The sequence below is a fragment of the Ictalurus furcatus genome, chromosome 6, assembly GCF_023375685.1.
Source record: "Ictalurus furcatus strain D&B chromosome 6, Billie_1.0, whole genome shotgun sequence".
Lineage (NCBI taxonomy): Eukaryota > Metazoa > Chordata > Actinopteri > Siluriformes > Ictaluridae > Ictalurus > Ictalurus furcatus.
Window position 1 is genome coordinate 34658406 of NC_071260.1, and position 15979 is coordinate 34674384.

General features: G+C 36.8%; 1 protein-coding gene across 1 annotated transcript; it reads left to right on the forward strand.

Moving 5' to 3' along the window:
* Positions 1–7899: 7899 nt before the first annotated feature.
* On the forward strand, positions 7900–12557 carry LOC128609395 (C-type mannose receptor 2-like). Its single transcript, XM_053627932.1, has 4 exons — positions 7900–8416; positions 10864–10925; positions 11270–11641; positions 11930–12557. Exons 2-4 carry the CDS (start codon positions 10889–10891, stop codon positions 12313–12315), a joined length of 795 nt encoding a protein of 264 aa, XP_053483907.1. The 5' UTR covers positions 7900–8416; positions 10864–10888; the 3' UTR covers positions 12316–12557.
* The last annotated feature ends 3422 nt before the right edge of the window (positions 12558–15979 follow it).

Below are 15979 nucleotides of genomic sequence, written 5' to 3' on the forward strand. Positions count from 1 at the left end.
GTGGCTGGCCGCCTTATGTCCCAGGGAGCCCTCATGTCTGTCTTCCCTTCTGGCTCTCCCTTTTAGTTATGCTGTCATAGCTATCCTGCTGGAGTCCCTGCTTGTATTCTACATACAAAGAAAAGTCCATTGTTAAAAGCGCTATACAATTGAATACTGTGATAACCATCATATTTTTAAACTAGGTTTACACTGAACTTTATAATCTGAAGCATTTCTACTTTACTGAATACAACAGCTTCCACTTAAAATCAGCTTCAGTTTTTCAGATGCAGGAAAGAGACCTCTGAAGGACATTTTCTGCTATGAAAATGTTTAATGTGAAAAGCTTATTGTTAATTATCAACCTGCTCAACACAGACCTATCACTATTTATATCAATGAGTAATAAATAATTAATTCATTAAAAAAAAATATATATATATATATAATCTATAAAGTTACATAATTATAACTCACTTTCTTCTCTTGCTAAGGAAATAACTGTAAATGTCCTGGTGCCAACAAAATTTTCATTTATATATCAAATTCCATGTGTAAATCAACATACTGACATCTTAGTAATATTTCTATTGACTGTGTATGTGATGATTCTGCTTAAGGATCCTTGCCTTATCCCTACAAGCATCACACAGATTATGAGAATTGTTATAAATTATAAACCCTACAGTTAAGTAATTCAATGATTACTATACATACACTACAAAGTTTTTGAGTGTGCTCTATTTCACCTCTTATAAACGGCCAAGGGTGGAGTCTAACACCTGGCTATCCTCTAGTGTGTGTACCATTCCGAGACCTTCAACAAAGTCACACAGTGACCGTGACGCAGTATTTGCTATAAATACCTTCTCTTCACGTTTCTCTGCTCCTTTTAGTCTTCTCAACTTGTACCATGTCGGATCTCTTGTGCATCTTGGATCTATGTGACCTATGGTCAGATCTACAGGTAACCTGTCCTCTAAAGCTGGTGATAGATTGCCATCATTTATTCATGGCTGTGGTGAGTTTATTCTCATATTTGGAGGCCATTGGAACTTCTTATTTATCTAATTTTATTTTTGTGAAACTTGTTATTTGCAGATGATGCAACATACAGTGGAGCTTGAAAGTTTGTGAACCCTTTAGAATTTTCTACATTTCTTTATACATGTGACCTAAAAATCATCAGATTTACACACAAGTCCTAAAAGTAGATACCCAGTTAAACAAATGAGATAAAATATTATACTTGGTCATTTATTTATTGAGGAAAATGATCCAATATTACATATCTGTGAGTTGCAAAAGTATGTGCACCATTGCTTTCAGTACGTGGTGTGAGCCCCTTGTGCAGGAATTACTGCAGATAAATGTTTGGGGTAACTGTTGATCAGTGCTGCACATCGGCTTGGAGGAATTTTTTCCCGTTCCTCAGTACAGAACAGCTTCAACTCTGGGATGTTGGTGGGTTTCCTCACGTGAACTGCTTGCTTCAGGTCCTTCCACAACATTTCTTTTGGATTAAGGTCAGGACTTTGACTTGGCCATTCCAAAACATTATTCTTCTTTAATCATTCTTTGGTAGAATGACTTGTGTGTTTAGGATCGTTGTCTTGCTGCATGACCCACTTTCTCTTCAGATTCAGTTTATGGACAGATGTCCTGACATTTTCCTTTAGTTTGCTGGTATAATTCAGAATTCATTGCTCCATCAGTGATGGCAAGTCATCCTGATCCAGATGCAGCAAAACAGTCCCAAACCATGATGCTACCACCACCATGTTTCACAGATGGGATCAGGTTCTTATGCTGGAATGCAGTGTTTTTGTTTTCTCCAAACATTATGCTTCTCATTTAACCTAAAAAGATAACTTTTTTTGGTTTCATCCATTCATAAAACATTTTTCCAATAATTTTCTCCACATGATCTTTGAACTGCAGATAGGCAGCAGTGTTCTTCTTGCAACCCTGCCATGCACACCATTGTTGTTCAGTGTTCTCCTGATGGTGGACTCATGAACATTTAACATTAGCCAATGTGAGAGAGGCCTTTAGTTGCTTAGAGGTTACCCTCTGTGACCTCCTGGACTATTACACATCTTGCTCTTGGAGTGATCGTTGTTGGCCTCCACTCATGGGGGGGGGGGGACAATGGTGTTAAATTTCCTCCATTTGTACACAATCTGTCTGACTGTGGATTGGTGGAGTCCAAACTCTTTAGAGATGGTTTTGTGACCTTTTCCAGCCCGATAAGCATCAACAACTCTTCTTCTGAGGTCCTGAGAAATCTCCTTTGTTCATGCCATGATATACTTCCACAAACACGTGTTGTGAAGATCAGACTGTGACAGATCCCTGTTCTTTAAATAAAACAGGATGCTCACCCACTCACACCTGTTCAACCCATTGATTGAAAACACCCGACTCTAATTTCACCTTGAAATTAACTCTAGACGTTCACATACTATTGCCGCTCACAGATATGTAATATTGGCTCATTTTCCTCCGTAAATAGATGATCAAGTATAATATTTTTCTCTCCTTTGTTTCATTGGGTTTTCTTTATCTACTTTTTCAAATCTGATGTTTTAGGTCATATTTATGCAGATTCAAACTTTCAAGCACCGTTGAAGGTTTATGTGGAAAATTACAAACAGACCATGTGTATGTCCGCATCCCGTTGTGCTGTGAGTGGGTATGTAGCTATGTTATATAGTTCACTTTTTAATCATTTGGCTGAATTCTGACAGAGATGTCAGTGTAATGAAGGAATATCTATATAACCAAACACACGAAATGTCATACCCTGTGGGTGTGCAAACTTTTACACTCAGATCTTTCTGTGTCAGTCACTCTGATTTGGTTTAGTCAGAAATTTATGAAAAGTAGGACAAAGGGACAGAGTGGTTTGCATAAGCTGTTTTGCCTGAAGGAAGACAAATAAGCAGCTCATTTTATCACCAAATTGTAAAAAGACTATGAAGGTCACAGAGACACACTACTCCTAGAGCTGTTTCCTATAAGAACTACAAACAGCTGCAGTTTAGAAACTAAAATATTTGGAGCTGGATGTTGGTGATTAGGGTTGTTTACAGTGTCAGTTTCAAAGTCATGAAATTAACATGACTATATAAAATTTGCTATAAATACCTTCTCACGTTTCGCTGCTCCTTTTACTCTACTCAATTCATACCATGTTGGACCTCTTGTGCATCTTGGATCTATGTAACCTATGGTCAGATCTACAGGTAACCTTTCCTCTAAAGCTGGTTATCGACTCCTGTCATTTCTTCATGGCTGTGGTGAGTTTATACTTATACTTTTGGAGCCACTGGAACTCGGTGGCCAAGTGGGGTCCCACTACTAGCTTCTTATCATTTACCTTAGCATTGTCATCATAAACAGCTTTTGAAGGCACTTTATAAAATAAAGATTATTATTATAATCTCTACTGATCTGTCTGTGGGTTAGCTATGAACTGTTCTGTTGCTCAATATAGCATTTTTTTCTTAATCTGTTAATGAGTAGTTTCTCTTGTCATGCTGAGCTTTTTCACCCCCCCCCCCAAACTAGGAGCCTACAGACTTGTGAATACATGCCGCTTGCATGGTTGAGTTGTTCTTCCTCACCATAACACTAATCCACTGAGCTCGCAAATTGAGCTGGACGCTACTTAGACACATACTCAGGCCGGAGTTGGCTTTCCTCCATTGAACCGTGTCTGTGCTGAATGGGGCCTCCCTTGGTGGTACAAATGTAATTCTGTTTTGGGGTTTAGTTGTAAACCATCAGGCTTCAGTCTAAAATTCATTTTTATATATTTCCATGGAGCTGATTTATATTCAAAAATGACATGATGACACAACCAACAGATTTTATGTACTGTTGATGGATTCATTTACTTTCTCAGCTTCACAAAAATTGTTGATCTATAGTGGAAGGAGTGTAAGTGTTTGTAATGTTTGCCATTTTAATATGTACATTATGTGGAATATGCACCCAGGTTTTCAGATATGATTTATGTACTTGGTTAATTTGTCGTGTATACCTCTGGATTCATTTGGGAAAACATGTTTGATTTCACTTTGTGTGTGTGTGGTGTGTTTCTCTCTCTTTTTTTTTTTTTTTTTTTTTTTTTTTTTTTTTTCCCCTCTTGCTAGTTGCACTCAGGAAGCACCAGTCCATGCTATACATGTCCTAATAAAACCTTCCCCAGTGGTCTGAATATCATATTACTGAATTTTATGTCATTATGATGGCTGGCAAAATTTGTGTCACTCTGAGATTTTTCTCTTGGTATGTAGAAGGTATTCAGGGCCCAGTTAAGGCTAAGAGTTTTTATTTATCTTGGGCCATATTTAGAGTTTAATTAAGTGTGTAGTGAGGATTTAATACTGAAATTGTGCACACGGTATTCAGACCCTGGACATAACTACAGACTTGAGCACTATTGAGACGTTATGCGAGTTTGTTAAACAGAGGTGTGTCTCCGTTACGTGCGATTCTGACCTTGAACTCGAGCACATTTTTCTTGTGTGATATCGGCTCAAGTAAGGAGCAGTATTGCATCCAGTCCCAGTGTCAGTTTAGTGTAATGACAATTTGTCACCCTGAAATTTGTCATCATCTTTCAGTACCTGGTCAGGGTGGCAGTGGATCCAGATCCAGTTCCAGTAACAAGAAGTCATCCAAGTTAAATGCACATACTTTTATTTGTTTGGATCTTATTTTACTTTTCTGGAACTTGCGTTATTAGCAGATGTTGCAAGAGAAATGCCCCCATTACACCTTCAACACAGACTTTCTATGTTTGCATCCCCCTGTGCTCAAAAATAAAATGTAGCTCTGTTATATAATTCAGGTTTTAATCATCTGGATGGAGTCTAACAGAGATGTCTATGTAATGAAGGCGCACGTGTTAAGTGGGTTTTATGAAAAGTAGGACAAAGGGACAGTGGTTTGCATAAGCCATTTTGCCTGAAGACAAATAAGCAGCTTGGTTTCATCACAATATGGAAAAGGGTCTGTGAAGGTCACAAAGACTAATAAATGAGGTGCTTTGTTATGGTTTTATTTAATCTTTTAGTAAAGTTGTGATATTTTCAATGGTTAGAAGTGAAAGTTATTTTTACTCACATCTATGCCAATAAAATGTATACAGTTAACAGCATAACAATCCCTTGAAATATGAATTAAATGAGGTGAAAAGAAAATGGTTTAACATGAACACAGAGGCAAAAATTATATCACCTGTACCATGGTGATTACGGGCACCAAGTACATCATGCAGGCAAATCTTCATCATGCTTTTATTCGAAGCAAAGTGTTTTGTAGACTGTTGGCCAGAATGTGCCAATAATACAGCACACTGCAGCTTGAGACATATCAGAGCAATCACTTGTCAGTCACTAGTGCTGATTGTATTACACTGTTAATAAATAGAGGGTTAAACAACATTAAAAGAAGATTGACTTCCTTTTATAAAGCAGCATTCTTATTTGTCTTAATTTATGAATTTGTTGTTTTCTTTTAAAAAAAAATTATATTTAATATTTCTTTAGGTAATTCCATTAATATCAAGCAATGACTCCAGGGCTTCACAAAATTTATCAAGTCAGTTTGTGTAATTAAAATAGCTAGATAATCTCAGCATAATCTGTATATAAAAATGCAGTAACTCAACACAAATAATATGACAAATATTTCTTGGAATGAATCCCAAACAATCGAGGTTTACATTTGTTAGTCTTTTAATATGTAAATTTAGACAAGAGCATGAGAAGATACAGAAGTTTAAAGGATTCTCATTAATGCCAGATTTCTTGTGTAATTTACAAATAAATCTGTTCATTTCCATCTTAATAAATGAGGCCCACTGATGGTTTACCTCCAAATTTCAGCTCCCATCTAACTCACTACTCAGTATAAACACGCAGTATAAAGGTACTCCAGGAAGCTCTTGTTGTCTCCTGTTGAAGACAGTGACAAAGTTTAAAAATAAAGCAGAACAATAAAATACAGATGTTTAAATACATGGTCACACCCCCTGCAACAAACACTCACTATGTATGAAAATGAGGTGTGTACACATGGAATTTTTAGTGTGATGAGCATGTGTACATGGTGAAGACATGCTCATCTCATTTATACAGAGATCATGTATCCCCTGTGAATCAATCAGAATTAATTCAATAAAATTTTATTGGTATATCACTTTTAACAATGGACATGGTCACAAAGCAGTTTTACAGAAATAGATAAATTGAGGGTATAAAAGGTACAAAGATTTTAAAACAAATCCTTTTTTTTAACCACCATTTTTACTGCCATCAATTAATACTGTAATAACCTCATCTAAAAAGATCATGAATATTAGTGTGAAAATTTTGAACCATAACTCATCTGGTACACATAATGAAACGGCACACAGTAGAGGCAGCTGACGCAGTTTCTGTTCAAATCAGCAGCTCAGGGTGTCAGACATTTTCTGCTATCAAAATATTTAATGTGAAAATTGTTAATTAACATCCTGATGAACACAGACCATAACATTAAAATGAGGAAAAATAAGCATAATAATAATAAATGAATATAAAGTGTCATTATAACTCTCTCTCTTTATTAAAAAAAGTAATGATCAGAGGTTGTGGTGTCAACAAACCTAGTTTATTCATATCTCAAATTCATTGTGTGATGCTACATCTTAATGTTTACAGTGTTTCCCACTGAACCACCTTCAGTGGTGTGTGTGTCTTTTCAAGGATCAGTGCCTTGTTCATGAGATGGCTGCGTCACACACACTGATGATGAGAACCACAGGAGAGAATAACATGGTAAATACATTACATTTTTATAAACCTCACATAATTGATTGATTCATGTATTCATTAATCTAACACCTGGATGCGTGTGTACCATGCCAAGACAGTCAATAAGGTCACACAGTGACCATGACACAGTATTTGTTTTGAATACCTCCTTACATCACTCTGCTCCTTTTACTCTACTCGCCTGGGACCAAACCATCTCGGCATGGCTGAGTGTATTCATGCCGCTAACATGCTTAAGTGGTTCTCCCTCACCTTACCACACTCTACACCACTGAGTTTACAAAATTGGCTAGATTCTGCTAACACGCATGCACAGGCTGGAGTTGGGATTTTTTCTAATTCCGCATATCCGTGCCAAGTGATATTTTACTGGTAGTAAAATGTTCTCTTTCAGGGTTTAGTGTTCTACCAACAGCCTTCAGGCATTTTTTTTATATTTTCACATGGAGTTAATTAGAATCGAAAGTGACAACACCACAACCAAAATATTTCTTGTACTGTTTTTGTTTTCTTACATAGATTATTAATTTCTCAGTTTCATACAACTTGTTGATCTAGTGAGGAAGGCATGTGCATGTTAGTAAAGGGGAGTGCGCTTTTCTGGGCATGCAAGTGTGTATTTGTGGCTAATTTGTTGCTTGTACCTGTGGAATCATTTGGGGAATTCATGTCTGTCTTCACTTTATGGGGTTTTCTTTCTTAACGTAGCATGTCCATGCTATTTATTTACTTCTAGTAAATGCTTCCCAGATATTTTGAATATCATATTACTCAGTTTTGGTCATTCTATGAGATTTTTCTCTTGACCATGCAGAACCCAGTTAAGAGGGTTTTGTTTTTTGTTTTTTTAACTCCTCTTGGGCCGCATTCAGAGTTGAGTAAAATGTGTACTGAGGATTTAATACTGTAGTTGTGCACATTGTGTTTATTGGTTCAGTTCATTTATTAAGAATATGCGCAGGCAAAGATTCAACTCGCCATCGGCATCTTATTTAAACAGTGTATAAACATAAGCTTTAACCAAAGAAGTTCCAAGAAGACTTTTTAGAATTTTTAATAACCTGGTAGAACTAGTACACACCGGTATTTTAAATATATGTTACTCATAATACAGTTAAGCAGTGGACATTGTACCATGCGCTGTGGCTCAGTCAATTGTGTATGTCAAAATCTTGTTAGGTTCTACCTGGAAAACACTCTGACCACGCCACCTGATGGCACACACACAACCAGCTTTTATTCTCTTCTCACATTACTAACCTAACTCTGTCATCTAGGTTTCTCACAGGTCTGCCCCTACACACCATCTGAGCCCTGCAAATGATCCAGAATTGATCCAGCTGGACAAATGTTGTTCAACCTCTCCAAGTTCTCCATCACCCCATTGCTGCGTTCCCTTCACTGGCTTCCTGTAGCTCCTGCATCAGATTTAAACACTGATGTTCACCTACAAAGCAGCTCCCACTTACCTTAAAGCAAGTCTGCACCATGCTCCCTCCGAGCCACCCAACATCTCTCAGGGTATGAGTAAAATCTACATCAACACCCTTCTCTATCCTGCACCCAGGTGGAGAAACGAACTTCCCCTGGCTGACTGAACAGCTGTAAGTGAATTTAATGCAACTGATTCTATAATGTCCTCTATTTAAAGCAGTAATGCATATAAAACAGCATATGATCATGTGTGACACAAACCCACCAAGTCACTCGTCTCAAGTTTCTGGCCATCTAGATATAAGAGTTTTGCCATGTTCGAAACAAAAAATATAGCATTACAAATGTCACCCAGAGAATGTAATCCCTTCTGGATAGGGCTCTAGGCACATGGTTTTCATTTAATGTCACCAATACACACTGCCTGGCTATCATTAGTTAAATGTAAATAAATAATCACATATTTGCATTAATGAAAAGAAATGAATTGATATAGTCTCAGTTTAATTCAGAGACTAAAATATTGTTTGTATTTGTAATATTTCACTTAAAGATTAATTACACCCAAAGCCTATTTTTAAAATGACTTGTGTAAGAATAAATAATGTTAGAGTTGCTAGAACATCATGTATCATATCTAAGCTGTTAGAAGAACATAAGAATTGTCTTTAGCTCCGAGTGTGCTGTGCCTCCTCTCACTGAAATACTGAAATGGGCATGAAATACTTGTACAATCACAATTTTTGTGGCTTTAATTTTGTAAATAATTTTGCAAACGATATTGAATTTTCTCCATGCTCAATATAACGGACTAATTAGTGTACATTCATGACATAAAACTTTTAACCCTACAATATGTTAGATTTGTGTTAGTCCTGACCCGTTCATTAAAAATTATTTATGTTTTTAGTGTTGCAGGTTCCCAAACCTGCCCTGATGAGGTTGTATCCGTAACAGTTCAGTATGAGGAGTTTCTTTGCGCTGTATAACTCTAATAATGAAAACTGGACAATCTTTCTTTCTCCAATTACACACTAAAGACAACTTGATAAACATTTCCAGTCCTCCATTTTTTTTCTGTCGTGCCCCATCGATCTCAGATTTCCATCCACTCTGTTTTGTAAAGTAGGGAAAGTAGGAGGAGGTGTTTACAATAAGTCAACAAGTCTAAAAGAAGATAAATAGTAAATCAGTTTGTCAGATACTACAGAACGTCTCTGTAGGAAACTGAAGTTTATAAACACTGATATTTTACCTCCTTCACATTGCAGGTATGACTCAATATTCTACTTTGATACTTCACTTAATTCCTACCACTTAATAAGGGGAAATGATTTATAGAGCTTGACATTGGGGATCATTTATAGTTTTTTAGTACATTTGTATTCTACAGAGCAGGGCTGTGTAGAGATCTTCACATTGGCAGGTGATTTCCATTTAAAAAGAGACTCATAGATTGAGGGTTTAGAAACAAAGTCTACAGCATAAGAATCAGATGTAAATTTACATTAGACTTTAAAGCTGTGTGATATATATATATATATAGCAAACATTTACATGAGTTTAAATTCTTAAGGTTCTTTATATGTTAAAATATTAAAACAAGGTATTTATAATTAAGAACATTTAAATAACCAATGAACAGTCACTAATGAATTTAGTATAAATCTTTGAGAATTACTACAAATGGCAAAAAGACTTTAATGTATAAAATATATACTGCTGTTGTTAGACCTGAAAAATATTTTCCACCTGCAGACCTGTGAGTCTTAAATAATGTCAATCAAAAATCATCAGCTGGGACACAGTAGTGTTAACCTGAATTCCCTTAGTTACTACTACTATGACTAGTGACAAATTTTTTATACATAGTTCATTATTAGGTTAGCATTCATGATTGTTGTATACCTCCTGTTGAAAAAAGGTTTGTTGGCATATAAACCTGAACTGTTGAATGTCAGTGACGAGTGCAAACAAAAGATTCAATTGAAATACAATACTGAAACATAATAAATAGTTTATTATTAGTTTAGTTTTTATAACTGTTGTACTCATGTTAAAACCCATTTAAAATTTGTTAGTCTATTTTCAATGTGACTATTAGGAAAAAATTAGAACTTAGAGTGCTATGTGATTTAGTGCAGGAAGGGCATTTAAAAAATAGATAAATTATTAATTAAAACCTCTTTGCTGCTTCTTAAGCTGTTAATAAAAAAAGTCAGTTGTTTTAGCACAAATTAAAATAAACCTAAAAAGTTATAGCGTTTAAAATATTTCTTTAAAACTTTTAAACACCATAAATGCAGAAACATTCTCACCTCCTGTCAGCAAAAGCAAAACTTCAGAATTGTTTCTAAATTATTCTGATATTCATGATCTAGATGTGACTCGCTTCAGATACTTCATTTGTTCTTTCTTCTTGAGCCCTCAAGTCATGATTATCGGTTACAAAAAAAGAATTATATTTATTCACTAATTACATTCTTGACTACAACTCCCCTGTAGTAATTGGTGTTTAACTTCAAATATGATCATATGTACTGATTTGGTACTTGCTGGAGTCATTGTTTTGATCAGGACTGCAGAGGGATTTTAATCATATTTAATCATTTCTTAGTGAGTTCCCCAACAACACATCAGTGATGGAGCAGCGTCTGTTCATACTCCTGTTTTTCACAGGTGAGAGAATAAGTGTGTGTGTGTGTGTGAGGGAGAGAGAGAGAGAGAGAGAAACAGCAGCTGACCACAGCTAAATTTTCAGTGAGCTGCTCATTGCTGGCTTCAAATGGCACATGGAGGCACATGGTAGCTACTGTCTGATACAGGTCTCCTCTAGCAACAGGCATCGCATTACTCAGAACACATGATTGGTAGATAGTTACAGACATATCGACTATAGGTAGATATCTTGCACCCAAGGAAAAAAGATGGCAAAAAAGACTTCATACGGAAATGTTTACGTTTATATTTATTAAAATTACCATTTCTGATTTCTTGGCTAACCTTGCACAAATCCTCCACAGGATTCACCCCGCTCGTCCTTTCTGTCCCTCGTCAGTACTATCTGATCCAGCAGCAGAAAACATGGAGTGAGGCTCAGGCTTACTGCCGAGCCACACACGATGACCTGGCTATCATAGAAAGTAGTGATAACATGGTCCAACTTCAGAAAGAAGCACAGAGACAACATTTCAGTTCTAGTGCTTGGATTGGACTGTACAATGCCGTCAATAGCTGGCGCTGGTCCATGGGAAATGAGACACTGGGAAGTATGAGACTGTGGTCTTCACCAGAGCCCAACAACTATGCTGGAATAGAATCTTGTGGTCTGATGTATTCAACGGGTTGGAATGATATGCCATGTACAGTGGGATATCCCTTTGTGTGCTTTGATGGTAAACAACATATATTTAACATTTTGTCAGTAGAGAAGATTGTCTTCATAAAACATTCTAGACTGTGTGCACTCAGTGTTCTCATTAAAATTAACTGTGTTTTAAAGTAGCAAAAATGCTAAACACCAAGCAGAGAAAAAAGACTGATTATGATTAACATTATGAACATTGACATTTAGTGCACTCAGAAAATGGTGGACTGTTTAACTTTCTCATCTAAGAGACAATACATTTAAATTATAAGTAACAGACGTGGTAATTGTGTGTTGTTGATTTGAATTCTCACAGGCAATAAAACTGGAAGTCAAAGTTACATTTACATCTCTAATGCACGATCATGGCCTGATGCTCAGCGTTACTGCAGACAGTATCATACAGATCTGGCCAGTGTTAGAAATTCAACAGAAAACTCAATTATACTGGGCCTGATCTCTGGGGGCACTTGGTTTGGTCTGTTCAGAGACACCTGGAAGTGGACAGACCAAACCACCTTCTCTACCATTAGCTGGATGCCTGGAAATCCTGATAATGCCCTGAAGAATGAAGACTGTGGTTATTTAAATAACGGTCAGGTTGTTGATGCACAGTGCTCAGCTATAATGCCTTTCTTCTGTTACTCAGGTGATTTAAAGTTTTATTCAGTCTCCTTTTTATACAACTTTAAACTGATTTGAAAATGTTATTTTAATTGTGTGTTCATGTTTGTGTTTGAATGTGTCTTTGCATTTCTACATTTAGCAATAACGGGAAGAAAACAAATCTTAAGGATGAAAGTGCAGTCCGATCAGGATGTCAATGATCCTGCGCTAAAGGTGTCCATCTTGGATCAGGTGGGTCTCATCCTCCTCAAGACTCCACTTGTAATGTACATCGTCTTCCTCATTACTGCAGTTAGAACCTGAGTCTTCAAGCTCTGACACTTACACACTGTACTGTAATCTGACTCTGACTGTTTCTGTTCAGTTGCTGCAGTAAGCTTTACAGCTTTCATAGGAGATTAGTGTCTCTTGCATTCTTAATAATAAATGTCTTGTTCTGCTTTAGATCAATCAGAAACTGCAGGACCATGTAATGGCAGAGAACATCACAGTGAAATGGAGAGAGCAAGCAGACGGAAAGGTGTTTCACAAGGAAAAAGAAGAGCTCTAAGGCTTTATCTGTGTCTCAAATCATGTAATTCTCTAGTGCTCTAGTTATTTTAGGTTGAATAATATGTTCACGCTGGGGAAATTTCTTGAGAGGTAGTCTTCTATTTTTCATTTAGTTGTCTAGGATTATTCTTTACACCAAATGAAGTCAATCAATGGAGATGCTTTTTTCTTTTTCTTTTGCAGATACAGTGCTGTTGTAGCTCACATGTAATGAAAGTCTATCTAGCTCAATGTACACCCAATACTTTACATATTCACATCAAATGACATGCATAACAATTTTAAGTTTCATTATCTTGTATAACTTGTATATGTTTTTATTGCTTTCCTCATCATAACTATTAACGAGCCCTTTCTATTCCTGATGAAGTAGACTCCATGATGTAAATATAAGTGAACAATGTGCAGGACATTTCCCCCTGAGCTGCATCTGCAGAGGTTCTATTCTGTTTCTCTTATCACCACTTATCACTAAAACTCTGATGTTTTGTTGCTCTGAAACAATCTCCACTGTAAAAAGCTCTATAAAAATACTATTCAATTGACAGCTTCTGTATTCATCATGATAAACATGTTATTGCATGGACAGAGTGTAACATCAAATGTCTCATCAAATAATACTTTACACTTTTCTGTATCTTAACTATACAAAAAAAAAAAAATTCTGGTGTAACTAGGTCTTTTTTTTCAAAACAAATTTTTTATGAAAATCAGTTGACAATGGAAATTTTAGCTGATTTTGGGAGGAAAAACCTGCAGCCAATATGCACGGTGCCTTGAAAGTGTGAGAAAGGAGCTGAAAACTACCAACTCTGACTGACCTTTTCTTCTTAATACTATAGCTTATAGGATTGTACTGATGCAGAAAATGTCAAATACAGCACCTTTAATTCTTTATTCTGCAACATACATTTAACAACAATATAGGCTTTGTTTATAATCATTTAATTAACAGACAAAAAAATTTACTGTTATTGGGTTATAAGCACTGTATAGCATTTAAATATAGAAAAAGAAACATAACTTTTGAGTCCTGTGTTTTTATTAAGACGATCATTTAGGTTAATTAACCTGGATGATAAAGAAGCTGCTTGTTCTTAAGGGGGGAAAAAAGGACACCTTATAGGGACTGTAATTCTACCTGAGAAATGCTCATTGTTTATTGAGCCAAACTGGGGCCAGGACTGCATGTATAAAACTGCTCATCATAAATAGCAAAACGTTATTAGAAGTCTTACAAAATTTTGTAAACATAAGCTAGAGTTTAGCACGGATTGTGCTTTATGTATAGCATACTACTTGTGCACTTTTACTGGACCACTGTTTAGGCCACAAAAATTATTTACCGTCAGCTGTGTTAGACGGGAACAGAAGGTGGCCACATGCATTTCAATGAGGAAAGCACACATTACATGAGTTTACTCTGTGATATCATAAATATACTTTCATGATACTGTTACAACCCGCTATCTTTGGGATGGGACGTTTTTTTTTTCTTTCCTGTGGCGTCATTTTTGTGTGCAGGTCTGAACTCCCTCCCAGAGTTTCCAGCCTGCCTTGCTCCCGCCTCCCCAGATGACCTCACTAATTGACCACCCTATTTAAAGAGGAAGAGGAGTGAGAATGGTATGGGATGTTGGAGGTGGTTACATGTGCGTTGGTGTGTGAGTTGTGTGACTAGTATTCTATATTCTGACTGCTGCTTTGGTTGTCCTGGTACCTGTTTGGCTATTCTATACACCCCTGTATATATTTTGCACTCGGTTCACCGGCAGTAAGGGTGTGGCTGCCATTTCTTTTGGGAGGGGGTCCTTTTGTCTCTGTTTTTGGCCTAGGTAGTTAGGGAAGTATACTTGTATTTTCTTTATTTTCCTTTTAGGTAAGCTAGCTACCTAACAAATAATTCTTTTGTTTATTATTTTGGCCTTGGCCTACCCTGAAGTTACGCCTTGTTTGGTTCTTTGTGCAGTTATGTATATAATTGTGTGTTACAATATACCACAACTTTAACATAAACCTGTTTGTTTGTTATTCCATTTGAATGACGAGCTGGTTACTCTGTGCAGCCTAACTTGCACTGGGCCGTAACAGTACTGTCATTTGGATGACTATAAAATGAAACAGATTATTCTTTGTGTCCGTCGTGAATTTGAGTGAGACTGTTCACTGAAAAACACAGAAAATATTATTAAGACTTCAAGTAACATCACAAGATGGCAGTGTGGTTGTCAGTTCTTCCCAGAGTGGACCTCAGATATTTTAATGTTTACTGCTTTACTTCAGACACGAAGGACATTTAAAAAGCTTCTCTACTGGGGTGTTATAAAGAACATAATAAATGCAATACTAACAGCATAACACATTAACACTATTGTCCTTCACCTTTTTACCGTCCTGGTAAAGGGTTAGGGTTACCTGGTGTTGGTGGGTTTCCTCACATGAACTGCTTGCTTCAGGTTCTTCCACAACAGTTCTTTTGGATTATGGCCAGAACTTTGACTTGGCCTTTCCAAAACGTTAACTTTAAAATTAACATGTAATCCAAGGCAGTTATGTGACTGCTGGGAGGAAAGTATAATGTGTTCTTTTGCACCATAAAGATGGCAGCGACTTATTTATGGCGTCCTCATATAACTTCAGATTAAGGCATGGAAAATAACATAGACAGGCCTGTGATAACTGAAGTAGAAGTTTGTTCTTTTCTGTTGTTGCTTCATGAATCAACTGTGTGTATCCTCTGTGTGTCAGTAAATCTTGCATGGGTTTTGCAGTCCTGGACATCAGATTATGAAGTGGCCAACTTCTGTAATTGAAAAAAGGCACCCAACAGCTTTGTCGATTTTCAAGAACCTTGAAATTGTGTAATTTGGAGGTGTCTGGATGGAATTCCTCAGAGACTGTTGATCCAAACATGTGGATTTCTGTGAAACACAACACCTTAAACTTTAACCGAACCCTAGTTATCCTTACTTAAGAAATACAATGTGTTACAACAAATGAATGCACAATGATGAATGAACAACCATGAACACATTGTCCTCAGTGTCTGACCCAGATGTGGAGACTTCAAGGCCGATTTCATGGCCTTCCCCGGCTTGGGCGGCTTCATGCCCTTTTGTGGCCTCTGGCTCCCCAATTCCTCCTCGGTCTCACTGACTGTCTTCTCCAGCATTGGTGTGAAAACTGC

Coding starts and splice junctions, on each gene's coding strand:
- LOC128609395 (XM_053627932.1), top strand. CDS start 10,889: ATGGAGCAGCGTCTGTTCATACTCCTGTTTTTCACAG. Junction 10,926..11,269: donor CATACTCCTGTTTTTCACAG/GTGAGAGAATAA, acceptor AATCCTCCACAG/GATTCACCCCGCTCGTCCTT. Junction 11,642..11,929: donor TCCCTTTGTGTGCTTTGATG/GTAAACAACATA, acceptor GAATTCTCACAG/GCAATAAAACTGGAAGTCAA.